Source organism: Leuresthes tenuis, unplaced genomic scaffold (genome assembly GCF_036924035.1).
Source record: "Leuresthes tenuis unplaced genomic scaffold, fLeuTen1.0.hap1 SCAF_3, whole genome shotgun sequence".
Lineage (NCBI taxonomy): Eukaryota > Metazoa > Chordata > Actinopteri > Atheriniformes > Atherinopsidae > Leuresthes > Leuresthes tenuis.
The window spans coordinates 7813807-7830121 of NW_027325357.1; the positions used below are offsets into that span (position 1 = coordinate 7813807).

Consider the following 16315-nt stretch of genomic DNA (forward strand, 5'->3'; position numbering starts at 1 on the left):
ACTGCAAGTGCATCATTGCCCACTCAGAGGTTGCAAAAGAACACACAATCCTCACTCAAGTGGAAGTGCATATATTTTATATTTGTACAAGAAAGACTGATCAAAGAAGCACTGATTCATTTCACAACCTGAGTAAAAGTGAAAACCTTCAGGCTCTGAAATGTACATCAAATATAAAAGAACCCCTTTGATGGTGGTTTTCATCTTGACACAGTCAATTTGAGCTTTACTTTTTTACAACAAATCCAAGGGTTAATTTGCACCTTTACTACCTTCATGTGAACTGAGACGGCAAGTAGCAGTCAGATGCTGCTAATCAAGGATTTTTCTTTTTTTACAATGACCAATGACTGCTTCTATAGGGAGATTAACAAAGTTTCATTCACTTCAATTAAGTTCAATTAAACAGCAGAAGTTTGCTGATCTAGCACATTCATGATTAAAATTAATGACAATACAGTTAGAAAAAAAAAAAACAACTATGACTTGTTTGGAAGGGCTGCCAGTAAAAAGCCTCTTCTTTAAAAAGAACACGGCAGCACGACTGGGGTTTGCAAAGTTACAACTGAACAAACCACAAAAACTTCTAGAACAATGCTCTTTGGACAGATGAGAGCAAAGGGGAAATGTTTGCCCTTTATTCACAACGCCACATCTATTGAAAACCAAGCAGAGCACATTGGCGAAAACACTAATACCATCTATAAAGACAAAACACGGTGGTGGAGGAGGGATGATTTGGTCTTGTTTTACAGCCACAGGACCTGAGCACCTTGGAGCCATTGAATGTACCATGAACTCCTCTGTATACAAAAGTATTTTAGAGTCACATATGAAGTAATTTGTTAGACAGCTAAATCTGGGAAGAAACAAAGATTATGATATAGTAACCCTACTTATATTAGCACACAAGAGGAAGTACTCAAGTACAGTACATATTCCAGAAATTTTAACTTGAGAAGCAACTCAAGTTTTTGTACAGTCATTGTATATTTAAGTAAAAACACATTAAACCTCTGCTATGATTAGTGCTCTCGTAGCAAGAAGTGTGTATGAGTGTGTTGGTAAAACAGGACAGCTGCTGTGCTCTCCCATCACAGATTACACAACCAGGATCAGCCTCAGCTTACTTTCACACTCAATTTTTCCACATTATAACATTGTCCTTTATTCTTTAGAATACATTAGAGAGCTTTAGAAAAATTCTATCAGCCATTAGTATTCAGTGATTAAGTGGACCATGAGGATGATAGCCACTGTTTGAGCACAGCGCTGTTTAGAAATGGTTTTTAACACCAAGATTCGGAGGATCCTGTCTTGAAATAAACCACTCGCTTAGGGTGGATAAATAACATTCTCAAATAGGTTGAAATTAAAAGATATATATTGATATTGTTACGTCGTGTATCTATATAACGAATTGAGAAATCAAAGTACCCCCTTTTTTTTTTCATTGTTCATCTAAGAAAGACAAATCTTTCTGAACTCTGAGCCCTAGTTGGTAGATATCAGTGTATTGAAATCAACTGGTCAAAGGACTGCTAGTAGATGGTCAGCTGGAAGCCAGTTCCCCGCTTGGCAAGGAGTTGCAACTGGGTCACTGGATGGTTTTGGGTATGCTTTTGTGAAAGCTCTGGTCGGGTGAGTGGTTGGTTCTGAAATCTTTTCAAACAAGACAAGTAAAAACCTGTCTCTGTTTTCATTTCACGGGCTGCAAAAGCCTGCCAGCGTTCATTCTTTTTGCTTTGCTACATCTCCTGAATTTCACAGGAATCTCCTCTGCCTGATGTTCAGTGGACTGACAATAAAACAGGAGTTGGCTTGACAAAGATAAATAATCTGTTGGCTCAAGAGAAATACACATTCACATTTGCATGAGGTAGCCATTTAGGTATTTAGATACATGCACTCTGTATTTGTGCCCACCATAACAGATCCCAAATATCTTCACAGGCTTTATTGTTTGCAAAATGTCAAAGTAACATTCACCCATTTTCTATACCCACTTAATCTGTCCGTTGGGTTGCAGGGGAGCTGGAGCCTATCCCAGCGGTCATCGGGCGGGAGGCAGGGTGGTGAACAGGTCGCCAGTCCATCACTGGGCGTCACAGTAACAATGAAAGTAAAGTTTAATATCATAGCCAGGAAGTGATGTCCAGGAGGGGAGCATAAAGATTTAAAGCTGTTTCACTTTTTGAACAAGGGGCTCCATTAATTCCTGCAGATCTAAAACACCTTTCAGGTTTGTGTTTGGTAAACGTATATCTAATACAAGTAGGCCCATACCATTCAAAGACTTTTAGACAACAAGCTATTCCTCTGATATTTGTCAGTATGGACATCAAAACTTTGAATGAGTTGTAAATGTCTACTGTTCTTACAAGGAAGGCCAGTAAGGAGCAGATTACAATAATCCATCCTAAAAGAAGGAAAAGTGTAAAATTGAGATCTCTAAGTCTGGATTTAATATTTCTCAACGATCCCAGAAAAATCATTTTCTTACAACAGTTCTGTGAACACTCAAATTCAAATCCTCATCAGTTACACAAAGATTGTAGACTTGTATGTTAATTTTTGGTTCTCTGCACTCAAGGTAAACTGTCAGTATTTGCTTTCATTCTTTAATACCAAACACTGTCAGTCTTATCCTTATTTAGTTAAAGGGCATTTTGTTGTATCCAGTTGATTGCTCTATTAACTTAATCTTTTTGGCACCGCAAAATATACTTTCATTTCATTGTATTTTACTTTGTGTATTTATACAACGACAAATTAAAATCTAATTTGGTGAGTGGTAGATAGACAAGGATGTCATCTGCATAGCTTTGATAGGCAACCCCAAGCGAAGGGAAAAGGTTTATAACTGCCAGTACTAACTACATATACACTGCCTACACAGTAGGATCTAAACCAACTCAACAGCGAATATTCTAGAGATCCTGACCTGGCTTTCCAGCAAAACTAGAAGTCATTCACAAACCACAGAATCAAATGTAACTTGGTGGATTTTGTGCCAAAATCTGACTGAAAACAATTGTAACATCTAAAAAAAATCACTTAAGTTTGATGCAGGCATTTCTGTTTAGGTTGTCGACATAAGTCATTTTAACTTGAGCATTGGTCCAGTTTATATTGTATTTTGCTCATTTTGATAATGCATAAAAGAAAAAGTCGATGGAAATGGCAAGATTCTGGAAAAAAAACTCAATTTGAAAATAGGATCAAACTTTACACATTTGTAACTATATTAACCAGCCAAATGCTTAACACAGTTGGACCAATATTACAATTTTTGTCCTAAAAGAATAAATGAAAAGACAAAAGTTGGTACACTGTTAAAGTTTATTTTTTCACCTGTTAAATGTTTCCTATAAACAGCTGTAAAGATGTATATTAAAATAAAGTTTTATTAGTTTATTTTTTATAATATGTTCTACTGACCTATTGTCATTTTTGTCATTTTGGTCAGTCTATCAAAATATAAACCCTCATGCTTTAACTTTATTGAATATTGTGTCTTTGTGCTGTCTTTATGGTAGTCCAAGCTGTGAATGTAAAGAAACCAAAAATGCTCTTGGTCGTGACCTGAATTAGTGTCAGTACCACAAATTGTGTAATCCAGCAGACACTAATTTGTGTGTCCCAGTGACTGTACTTTTCAGATCATCCTTTGGCAAACCCTGACACCCCAACTCAACTTGTTTTAGCCTAAGAGGGCGCCATCTTGGTCAGATGATGTGACTTGCTGCTGGGCTCCACAAGGCAAAGCTTGACTGGAGTGAATTGATTCACAAGGATTAGGGATTAAGATTTCCCCTGCCGCTTCGGTGGAGTAAATCTGGGGATTATGATGTCAACAGCCTTTGGCTGCTAGAGAGGAAATTGAATTGTGAGGAACGGGAGCACCCGTGGCCCAGGATTACAGCATAGTTGTTGAGAAATCAGAGATGGGAGCCCATTTCTGTGCCTTTCTCTTGCTCAGGAAAAACTCCACAGGGAACCATTTACTGCCTTTGGGAAGTAGGAACTGCTTATATGGTGAAACTAACTCTGAATGAATGTTCATAATGTTGATTGAGGGTTAAGAAGATTTCTGTGTCTATGGTAATCCCGCTCTGGTTTGTCCTGCAAAGCATCAGGTGGTGAGTACTGTTAAGTGCAACAGGGATCACTTTGATACTGAACATGATGTCAGGGATATCTTATTAGATTTAAAACTAAAATCACCATGGAAGTAAATATCTAGTTCATAGTGGAAACCACAAATATAAAAATTGACTTAATGGGTCTGTTTTGAGATAACAATGTCACTGTGCTTGTCTGTCTTTACTTAAGCCAACACCGGCTGTGGCTACTCCCCCCACTCCTGCCTCTATTGCTGTTACCTTCGAAAAACTCTCTAAAACCAACAGAATGAAGGTAAAATGGAGCCAGCTGGGTTTGGTGTTCTTCCTCATTCTTTCACTGGTAATGACGGGCTGCTTTTTCTGGCAGTATCAGCTACCAAAGGTTCTGCCAGGTAAGACAAACACTGATGGTATCAGGTGATGAACCTTGTTGTGGGATGCTCGTTTTTTACAGTAAAATGTTTGTTATTCGTGTCTTGAATGTTGTCAACTTCATCTTCCAAATGGTTTTGAGTTTTTGTTTGATTATTTTTTATCTCAAAAATTTAAATAGCCCAGTTCTTCAACTTCAGGTCAAACTATACAGTTCATCTTTTATGTAACATTGACATGTGACTTTACTGTGAGGTGAAACTTCAGATGCCTCTTTGGACTACTCATGGTGATGGTGATGCAATCTTCTCACCCTTCTGTGCAAAAGTATTTCACTTCTGAGTTGTCTTGGATTTGATTTGGACTCACTTAAGATTCTTTCACTGAATTCAACTTTGAGCAGCTCTTCCAAATTATGATTTATAGAGGTTTTGCCCAACTCAACTGTTTTATGTGTGAATGAAGGAGTCTTTAAAAATCAAACAATATGATAGGTTGGCATTTGTCATTTTAAAGATACAAAACAAACTGCACCCAGTGAAATTACTCATTTGAATAAGCAGTCAACTGTAGGACTGTAAGTTTGTGTCATATAGTTAATGCAGGTTTGTCCTTGTTTGTTACACTGAACATCTGTTAGCTTACAGTTAAATCTCTGGACACTTTTAGTGGAGCTGACTGCGTAAACAACCTCAAACATCAGGTCCCAATACGATGTTCATAATCAAAAGATTTGAAATAAAACCTTTTTTTTCATTATAGTTAGGATACACATCTCATATTTCAGTAATTAAAAGTTATAATTAAACATTTAACTTGTAATTATTATCTTTCTGTAGTATATAACGGTGCAACTTCTGTTCTTGGTTGAATTCTGTTTGATTGGCAGCATCATATCAAGTTCAATATCTCAGAGGAACGTATTTGGTAACACTTGACTTAATCAGAATAATTTCTCAGAAAATTCAAGATGTGTGAAAAAGATGAAGGACTAACATGTGAAATAAACACCCATAACATTATTTTTAATTAGCACAGTACCAAAATATGCCCTCCCTAAATCTGTGCCAGCAGGTGCTTTCGATCAAAAGTTGGGTTAAAACATGCTGACATGTAATTAGAGGATTTTACATGGCTGTAAGGCTCGTTTCTTCAAACAGATCACCAAAACACTGAAACATGACTACAAGTAAAGAAATCTCAGTAATTATCAATGGCTAAAGCACATCACTGGCATATATGTTGAGACCTTTTTTATATTTCAAAAGCTAATTTTCCATGCATAATATTTCTTTAGAATAATAAGGCAATTAGTGCCCCAGGGCTACAGTGAAGTACATTAATTATCAGTGCACAATCCCAGTTCTCAGTATAAGGCCAGGCTCTTTTTTTATCAATAAGTTATAGATCAAACATTCTGTCTTTTTGTGTCATGTAAGATCAGCAGGGTTCATCAGGAAGTAGAGAAAACAAATTAACCTGCAAATTAACCTTTTATGCAACATTAGCCCTGGCTTTGTGCTGTAGATACATTAGTTTACATTTTTACACAGCTTGCCTCCCTCTGTTTACACCTCCTTTTACTTCTTTCTCTTTTCTCATTTCCCATCCATCCCCCAGATGAAGAGATGGGTCGCAATGCTAAATCAGAAAAGATGTGTCCTCAGTACCCAGAGCCTCTCCCTCTGGAGCATCCTATTCCCAGTCTCAAAGAGGCACTGGAAAAGGTGAGAAAGTCATTGCACAGTAACAATCCGCAGACGTTTTTCTATCAAACATTGTTGACAAAGAGTATATTTACAGGGTGGCTGGTAATCCACAACACCAAATGTCGTTTTATTTGACAGAAGGAGATTAAAGATGAGTAGGGGGAGTGGGTGGGTGGGGGGCACAGTCCAGCTGAGCAAAAGGTCCTGTTTTAGCACAGAGGAAGAAGCACTTCGCCATTCAAATCTGAGGTTATTTGATTAGAATATATGCACATCATTCGTAAGAGCATTACAGCATTTAGCAGAGGAATAGATAAACATCACCTTCAAATGTGCTCACTTAAAGTTGATCAGCAGTTTCTTTGTTAAATTTAGTCAAGTAGAAAATATATATAAAGCTTGTAATGGTCTGATAATAAATAGTGAATGCTTGTCATATGCTAATTCCTGCAGTGTGCTCTATTAGTTACATCTTTATTCATTTAAATCTAAAGTTCCTTTTGCATATATGCATTTTTTTTATTTTATTTTATCTAGAAGGAACTCTTTTTACTCACATGTCAGAGCTGATTTCCTTTTTTTGGTCAAATTCTCCAGACATTGCGTGCTCATGGAAACTAAGGTGTGCATGTTATCCACTGAGAGTGCCTGTTATCACGCTGCTAGAAATAAGGGATCTGCTGGCACTTTTCAGACCAATATGCTTTGGTTTTTCTTCAGAGACCTCTTCAAGAAAATGTTTTTTTGGTTGTGAATGCAATTTCAGCATTTCAGTGTCCCCAAAGACACAACAATTTTAGATGAAGTTACTTTTACTGGCCAGCAACAAGTCGGGAAAAGGTTTGCTACACTTAGCGGATGACAGATTTGTAAACAAGGCCCAGAACGATGCTAACTTTACAGTGAGACGTAAGTTGAGGTGTAAGTTGAGGTTGTTCCAACACTAAAAGGGCACAAGTCTGAAACACAAGAGGTAACAGAAATTGTTTCAAAGCTCTGTGTTGTGTTGGCAAGAGAAAAACAAACAATTCCATTTATTGCTTCTACAATCACTCAGAAACACAGTTACTCACACAAGCAGTTATACAATTGCAGGAAATGAGCACATTTACCAAATAGAGACATCATACTGTAATCCTTGTTGTGTTTTGTTCATCGTGCTGCTCGCTTTGAAAATCAGGATCCGATTCTGGCTTGCACATGTACGGCTGGATCTCATGTGTTGCCATGCTTGAAAATGCAACGTGTTTCTCAGTTTTTTTTCTTATTTATGTGTTGTTGTAGCTTTCTAACAGGCAACTGGAGAAGTGAGCTCTCATAAGTCACCATCATCCTTTCCCCCGCCCCTTGATAAATCTCTAGATCCTCTTATTCTCAAAAAGAGGCTTCCCCCAGCAGAAAGCTCTCCCTCATTCTGAACTAATTAGAAATCATTTGGAGTTAGGAAATGTGCAAAGCTAATTTGGAGGTACCCAAGATTAAGAATGAAATGACTGGAAATGATCGTGTTATGTCCACTTTAAAAAATCATATTCAGTCCTCCCAAACAAAACATTTTAGTCTTTTAGAGCCCAGATTCAACAGAAAACATGTAATACATATATCTGTCTACTTGTCAAATAAGTAGTAGCTCTACATCTACGTTTGTGAATAGTGAGAGGGTTTGTTTTCTGTTTGTTTTGTTTTATTTTCTGTCACTGTCTTTCATGTGGCATGAAAATATAAAAATATGCAAGACATAATCCTGTATTTCAGGACATGGTGAACTAAACATGTATATTATTTCTAAGCCTGATCATTGGTAGGTAATGGTTCAGCTGAAAAGGAACCATGAGTGTGAGGGAAGTAGAAAAGTGAATTGTCATTTGAAACCGTTGTGCTGGATGAGTCTTAAACCAACAAACTCTTGTACAAAAAGAGAGGCAGAATGCCTCAAAGGCGCATGGCTCAGCCTTATTCCTTAAAATGCTTAGTCTATGTATATCCATTTAAAGCGTAAATATTCTGAAATAAATTTGAAAAAATTCTGATTTCGTCTCTCGCAGGTGGACCTTTTGCTTCGGCAGAGTATCAATCCCATCAGCCTTCCTGCTATGTCTGCCATCGTAATCTTAAATGACACTGTTTTGTGGACTGGGAACTTTGGAAAGAGAAATGCCAGCGACCCCCTTTCAGGGCCACCAAACGAGTACACAATTTATAGGTTAGTACTGCACTGCCACATCACACAGATGCACACAGGAAAATATTTTTGGTAATATTACATTGATTAAATCAAGAGCCTTGTTGGTTAGATTTGTATAATCTGATGACATCTTTGGGACTCATTTAAGCCTTTTCCTTTATGTATGATCACATGGGATGTGGCCAAGATTTAAAAAAATCTTAATTTATGAACAGAAGTTGGCCCTAGTACAACAAAAACACAGATAATAATCCTGTTAAGTCTCATTGAGTTGCATTATTATTCTGTTCAAGTGCTAAGAGCATATCTTTTGAATAAGTTCCTGTAAAACCTAACTTGAAGGGATTTGAAAGAAATGGATCACGTCTGTTTTAGACCAAGATGTAAAGAAGCCTCTAGACTGTTAAAGGGGAACTCTGGTATTTTTAAACCTAGACCTTATTTCAGGCATGAAATACGTTTATCTACTCACCGAGAACAGTTTAGTGAAAGTCGGCATCCTTCGGAAGATATTTAGATTCCTCGAGATCCTAATGGAGTGAACGGGGCTTAGACGATGCAGCCTCTAAATAAGGCATTATTTGTCTTTATTTCACCAATACTTTAAGACGAATTAATGAATGAACGCGTACTATTGCACTGTTAGCTCATAGCTGCAATGTTGTTGTTATTGGCGGCTATTGGGGGGCTTATAGAGGGCTTTCTACACACTCGTCTACTGGGATGACGTCATCGACGCCTGCTTTCAGTCTGAAAGAAAAGGAAATAGAAAATAAAACCGTCTCACTGAGCTCTGACCTCTTCAAAATGTATGATATGGTTCAAACCTTTCTATTGTGCAGCTCAGGCGAGTGACTCAGAATCACTCCCAGTGCAACATTAAACATATTAAACAAGCAATACGGTGCAGAGCTGCCCACAGATGCCCCAAACAGCAATATAGCATCATGCACTTAAAGGAGGTCTGCAGGGATGTCAAAGTGGGTGGTATGTGTCAGAGCAGCATCTGCTGCACACGAAGTAGATTTAGACAGCCTTTCCCCAGGCAAACTGTTTTGTTATTTATCCAGTGTTATAGAATAAATAAAAGATTAAGTATATGTGCATTTAACAAAAATCTCATTATTGAAGGGGAGAGCATTAACACGTTAACATACAGACTGAGGATTGTGCAAGATTTAAAGTTAGAGAAATATTTATAGCCAGTGCAGGGGAGGGGTGATAAACTGGCCAAAACTGATGCAGCAGAAGTCAAGATTTACTGACTCCAAAGTCCCTAAGCTGAGATCCTTCACTTTCACTTGGGCAATATATTTTTCATCTGACTCTCTTGGCCAAATTAACTCCCTCTTCTAAAACTCTACTCCTCTAAAACCTTTAGGTTTCAGGCCCAATTCTAGATAATTGTTACAATGGGACGTTGGCTTATTCTTTAAGACTTTAGAGGGCTCCTTGGAGTCTCAGAGGATCATATTACAATGTTTGTAAAATGGATATATTAAGATTGTATTTTACATAATATGGTGATAGAAAGACCTTATATTACAGTGATTATAGAGCATTACTGCAAATGTATGCTGAAAATCAATTACAAATTAGTTTAATTACAATTTAATTAGGAAACTGACCTTCTTCGCTTCCTATTGGAAGCAATCAATTCACAGCAAAAAAACAAAACAAACTCTCATCACATTATTCTCCAACACAATGTATACTATGGCACACATTTACAGCTTACAAAAACGTGACATTTAAAAGTAGGAACTTAAAGATTTATTGACTACCTTCAGGCGAAGTGTAAGTGCTTTGACACAGCTGCTCCTAACAGGACTGATGCTCCATTTAAAACGTTTTTTTCCACGATTAAGTGTTTTTCCCACAGCTGGCGCTTCTGTTCAATGCAGGGAGATAATCAATGTCACTTTGAGCAGGATCTTTTATCTTTGAAATGAAAGCACTGCATACTGTGAGGATTAAATGACAATTTGAAAGTATACATATTTTATTGACTTCTTCGTTTGATGAAGACTTTTTTTGAAGATATGTATGTTAATAAATAAGCAATTACAGTGAATAATTCACTTAAAAAACAAGCAAAAAGAGATTTGCAGTTTTTCTGTGTCTGTTTGAGTTCATTCTTATTTGACTGGAGCTTAAATACAAAGGAAAATTTATTGTGCTTTAGTTTCTGTTTTGTCATTTGAATGAAGTTCTTGTTTTATCCATTGATTCATTCATCTCACCTTATCCAATACAGGGTCATGGGGGAGCTTGAGCTTATCCCAGCTGCTATCAAGTGAGAGGCAGGTCAGCAGTCCTTCACAGAGCTGTTCTTGTTTTATTACAGTCCAAATGAGTTAAATCTATAATGGATTCAGTGAGCAGCTCCTTCAGCAACAGACTCCTTCACCCCAAGTGTGTGAAGAAGAGATATCGTAGGTCCTTCCTTTCTGCTGCTGTCAGACTATTTAACAATAAAATTGAAATAAGACAAAATGTGCAATAATTAATGTGCAATAACCACTTTTCACACCACAATTCACTTGCCCATGTACAACTGCTGCTATTGCTGATACTACCTGATGTTCTATTGTCTTTATCTTTCTTGTTGCTGTAACAATGTGAATTTCCCCATTGTGGGAAAATAAAGGGAAGTCTAATCTAATCTATAAAAGATTCTCATTGAAATTATCAATTTACCTCAGGAGAAAATCAAATGAAAAACAAGATCTTAAAAGCTCAAAATTCTATTGATCAGTGTATGCATATAAGGTTTGAAATTTTGTAAATCTATTTCAGCTTGGCTCAACATATTAGTTGCTCTTCACTTCTCCTCAATCAAGTAAATCAATTATTTTTTTCAGAGCCTGTCGGAGAGGGAAAACACATTAATGGAGCAAAAAGAAAAGAAGAGCAATCACGGTTTGACTCCTTTCGTGAGAGGTTAAAAACCACTCCTGATGCTCTCTTATCTGTCTCTCAGAATTGCCAGCGTATCCAAGATTTTCCCAACACTGATGCTGTACAGACTGTGGGAGGATGGGAAGATCAGCTCCTTAGATGACCCCTTGGAAAAATATGTGGAGAATTTCACCATCAAAAACCCTTTGGGGAAGACACGAGACTCTGAGTTGAAATATGTGACAGATGGCCTCATATTTCTAGACAGTGGAGAGGTTCAGATTCGCTCCTCCTCAGTCACCCTGCGCAGGATGGCCAGCCAGCTCTCAGGTATATAGATTTAGTAGATAAAAACCTTAACAAAAGGGCAAACTGCCTTGACATGAGAGGAAAAACTATAAGCCCTAATTCACGAAAAACAGATGTGTACAGTCTGTACTTCAGTTCTTATATCAGCTGCCTTTGGTTTTCTGTAAAAATATAATGCTTAAATAGACAAAATAAAAAAAAATGGGGCTGAAATCTGGAAAATGTATGGATTTATTAAATTAATAATACATATCTTGAACATGAAACTTACCCTGATATACAGGAAATGACACAGAATTTAAAGTAAACCTTGATATGCACATCCACTAAAGTAAAGATGTAACTAACCATGTTTGAAACTGTTCCTTTTCACATCACTGTGAAGTTTTTTTGCAAAATATAATTTAGTCTGTGAAGAACTTTTCATCTTTTCACACTTAAGTTTGTGTAATTGATTAAGATTAAAAAATGAGAAAACCATCTGAAGCAGGGATAATAATATACAAAATATTGAATCATATTTCTATAACATCCAGGGTCTGACTTTGTGATCAAGGTGTCAGAGCTGAACATGACAGTGTACAATAAACACACAGAGAAGCATAGCAAGACGTATTTATGGCTAATGCTTACAAGCATTACTTCTTTTTTTTTGCCACTCTCATTTATTAATCATCTTGTTCTATTTTATTCTTTTCTTCACTGTGCGCTGATCCAGGTCTGCCCAGGAGGCTCCGAGCCACAAATCTGCTCTGGAAAGGAAAAACGCAAACTGCAATCAATCTACTACAAGATGATGTTCTTGTTGCAGATCCAGGCACAAAGTAAGAGTAATGTATAAACAAATAAGAGTTTAACCATCAAAAATGATATTATTGTACTGTGGGAAATTGAAAAGACCAGAAAGGTGCGATTTTCCACAGAACACACACGCTTGACCATGCTGTTTATTTAAGCACCAGAACAGGTAAAAACTCACTCAATATGGCTGCCAAAACCAAACACATAAACGTCATCAAACATTGCGACCACTTAAAGGAGCCAAGACCAATAAACAATGATACTTATTACCTCTAAGTTTTGAACATGAAATACATTGCTTTTGAAGATGTTGGTGAATTATGTACATTACAATCACTACAGTACAAAATCATTACATTACTGCAATTTTAGAACTTCAAATTAATTTATCCATGCTTGTAATAATTATAAATGGTTATTACCTACAGAGCACAAGGACTAATTAAATAAAACATAAGTCACTTGAGGCAGCTTCAGTTTTACTTCAGGAGGTTGTGATTAAATGTCAGCTCTAATTGGATCTGATCTTGACATATCACATTAGCTGCAAAATATCTGACCTTCACTTGATGTATGTGGTAGAATTCAAACACAGAACTCATTCTGACAGCACAGCTTCTCTTCTTTTATTTCATATTCAGAAAGTTGGTGTGTTCCAACATGGAAAACACAGTAGTTTATTTTTCTTACTTCCAAAAAAGTTCCCCATCTTTTTACTTTGCTTCTTCTCAGGTGTCACTACAGTAACCTTGCCTTCTCTCTGCTCGCTCATGTAATGGCAGAGCGAGTGGCCGGAGCTGACTACCAGCGATGGGTCACAGAAAACATTTTGGACCGGCTGGGGATGGAAGATACCGGCTTTGACCTGACCCCTGGTTTGCAAAGCCAGATGGCCGTCGGGGTGTACTCGAGTGGAAAACCAGCTCCACTCTATGACCTTGGCTGGTACCGGCCTTCCGGTCAGATGTTCTCTACAGCCGCAGACTTGGCAAAGCTCGCAATGATGCTGCTGGGAGCTTATCACCGCAAGCTGCTGGAGCCAGACTCCTTGAAGATCATGCTGACTCCACTTTTCAGGTGCGATAAGGACTACTTTGCAAACCGTACGGGGACACCGTGGGAGGCGAATGAGCTGATGGGCTATGAGTTGGTGCGAAAAGATGGCGATCTGGACGGCTACTCTGCCACGTTTTCTCTGATTCCCAGACTGAAGCTCGGCTTGGTGGTGCTCATGGCGGGCAGCAGGTCTCAGAAACTAGATGTGGTCACAAAGGCCTATAGCCACATTGTTCCAGCCATAGAAAAAGCCTTCAGGGGAGCCAAAAAAGTTCTTGTTGCTCCCCCAAGTCCAGATCCTTATATCGGCTTTTTCACATATAGCAACATCACCTTCTATGAGATTAAAGCAGGGCCAGACGGGGTTCTGATCATGCAGCAGTTTGGTCCTCAGATTGAAGAGCTGATCCCAGAGAGGTACAGGACAATAAAGCTTAATTACCTGGTTGAGCGGGTGTTCAGAGTTGTATTTGAAAAAGAGTACCCCTGTGTATTGCGAGTGGGCACAGCCTCGGTGTCCCTAGAAGCCCAAGATGGCCAGTTATTTAACTTCTACATGTTTAATAAGCAGGGTTTGTCCCCTGGATTTGATGCACCGGGACTTAACACGTACAATGTGGTCAGAATAGCTCGCAGGCCAACTTTCTCCAGCTGAACTGAAGTTAAGCTGTGGTCTAAAGACAAGTGATCTGTCCTTGATATGTTTGAGGAACAGAAAACATAAATTAAGCTATGAATACGAAAGGCAATAAGGAAAAGTTGACACGATTCAGGTGATTACAGACTGAAAAGTGTTCTTAATTGAAAACAATTGATTTCTCTGCTTAGTGATGTGCATGAATGTCCCCCTCACACTGGTCCCTACAACGTCTGAGCTGAACGTTTACATCTTTCTGCTTTTATTCTTCCTGCCTTCATTTAAACCACTCTCACATTGTTGTGATCTCTTCTGTTGATGACAGAACAGCAGAAGAACTCCTGAACAAAAAAGTGTTGGCTCAGATATTTTCAACTTTCTTTGGTGTAGTTTTAAAAAGAAGATCTTGTAAAGTATAAAAAAAGTTACAAAAAAACACTTTCTGAGTTCCTGATTTAAAGACCGCCATGCATCAAATGTGACTAAGATGCAAATTGATTTTGGATCCGTAACATGAGGTAACCTCCTCCTTCAATGTGACTAACATTTCTCTGACTTCTGAAGGAAAATATTGCATTCAGGTAAACAAAGTCAACCCTTATAATGGATAGGCTGACGTTTCACCATTCAGTCAGATTGCCTGTCTGAAGAGGTGATGGAATGAAATAGGTATTATAGCTTGTTGTGAGATAAAAAGTTAGCAGAATAAATGTTGTTCTCTTGGCTGGGAAAGGAAAAAATCATCTGACTCATGAAGTGCAGTAAGCCAAATGCTATTTATTTTGAGCAAGAGGTTCGAATGAGGCTCATAAACCTTTCAGAAAAGGCATTGTCACACACAGGCCCGCATTAAAGCACCATGGGCCCCGGGGCTAACCACTTTCTCAAGGCCCTCCATGCCACCGCCACCAGGAATACATACTTATAATACATAAAATAATGCTTCAAGAATCACTGTAGTATAACTCTGGCTGTAACAAAACATACTTTTAATGTCAAATAAATTTACATAGCTCCACATATCTATATACAGAAATTTAATTAACATACTCATACGACACTATGAGCACTTTGTTAAGTTATTTTAAAATACACAGTAGAGCCCTGCGCGGGACTGTTTTCTTCATCCCGCTCCCGCTGAATTTCTGACCATTACCGCCCGCACCACAACGTATTTGTTACACTCTTTGAAAACTTTGAGAATTTATGCCCGCACAATAATAGAAATGCATTGATTTAGTGTCTTCTCCCGTCCCGCAGGAGAAAACACGCCATTTTATAAGCTATTAATAAAGAGATTCATGGACAATTGAGAAACTTCTCCAAATGTCAGACTTGCCTTGCTTTGTCTTTGTCATCCTGTCGCTAGGATACATCCCGATCCCGCAGTGTTTTTTTTAGCCGCCCGCTCCCGTCCGCAGCAAAGTTCATACCGCCCGCTCCCGCGAGATTTGAGTTGGGTCCCGGTGGGACCCAATCCCAATGCAGCCCTCTAATACACAGAACAATCTGAACGGTCACATAGGAAGCATAAATGTAAAAAAATAAAAATAAAACATCCAGGTAGGCTATTACAGGTAGGCCTGTGTAATTTCTCTGCATGATTTTTTCATTTTTGAGCTCCACTGTCTGTTTTCTTTCCCAACATTTTTCTTTTTCCTTTACTCACAATTTCCACTTCGGCAGAGTTTTGAACATCACAAGTTGACAGCCATAATCATTAACCAATCACAGTGGTACTTATGTGTAGGGAAGGCACAGGCTTAAATTTATTCGATACATTAATCTTCCCGCCCTCCCTCCCAAAGGATCAAAACTCTAATCGAAAGTACCAGGCATTAACTCAGGTCAAACATTAAATAGCTATGTGTATATATGGACACGTCAACATTTATTTATGTGGGTTTTAAAATGAGACATTGCACAGTAACCATAATCAGTTTTCATCTTCACAATCACAGTGAGCAACAGCTTATTCATTCAAATTATGCAGATGATTGCTGGCCATGCAACATCAAACACAACGAGATTGAGAGAAGCTCACAGAAGCTTGCATTACATTCTTTGTTTGCAGGTTCACAGAGAAATATGTAGATTCTTTTTGCTGCTCAGCAGTACATCGATCAAAAAAGCACAAAAAATTATCAAGTAAAGCATGTTGTCAGTCTGATCATATCAGATCCTTCCACTTTCCCACTGGATCGACCACCTAAGGCAT

At 38.1% G+C, this 16315-nt stretch overlaps 1 protein-coding gene across 1 annotated transcript; it reads left to right on the forward strand.

Moving 5' to 3' along the window:
• Window positions 1-4413: 4413 nt before the first annotated feature.
• Window positions 4414-14115, forward strand: lactbl1b (lactamase, beta-like 1b). Its single transcript, XM_072383089.1, has 6 exons — window positions 4414-4519; window positions 6120-6226; window positions 8254-8411; window positions 11377-11624; window positions 12322-12427; window positions 13137-14115. Exons 1-6 carry the CDS (start codon window positions 4414-4416, stop codon window positions 14113-14115), a joined length of 1704 nt encoding a protein of 567 aa, XP_072239190.1.
• Window positions 14116-16315: the final 2200 nt, after the last annotated feature.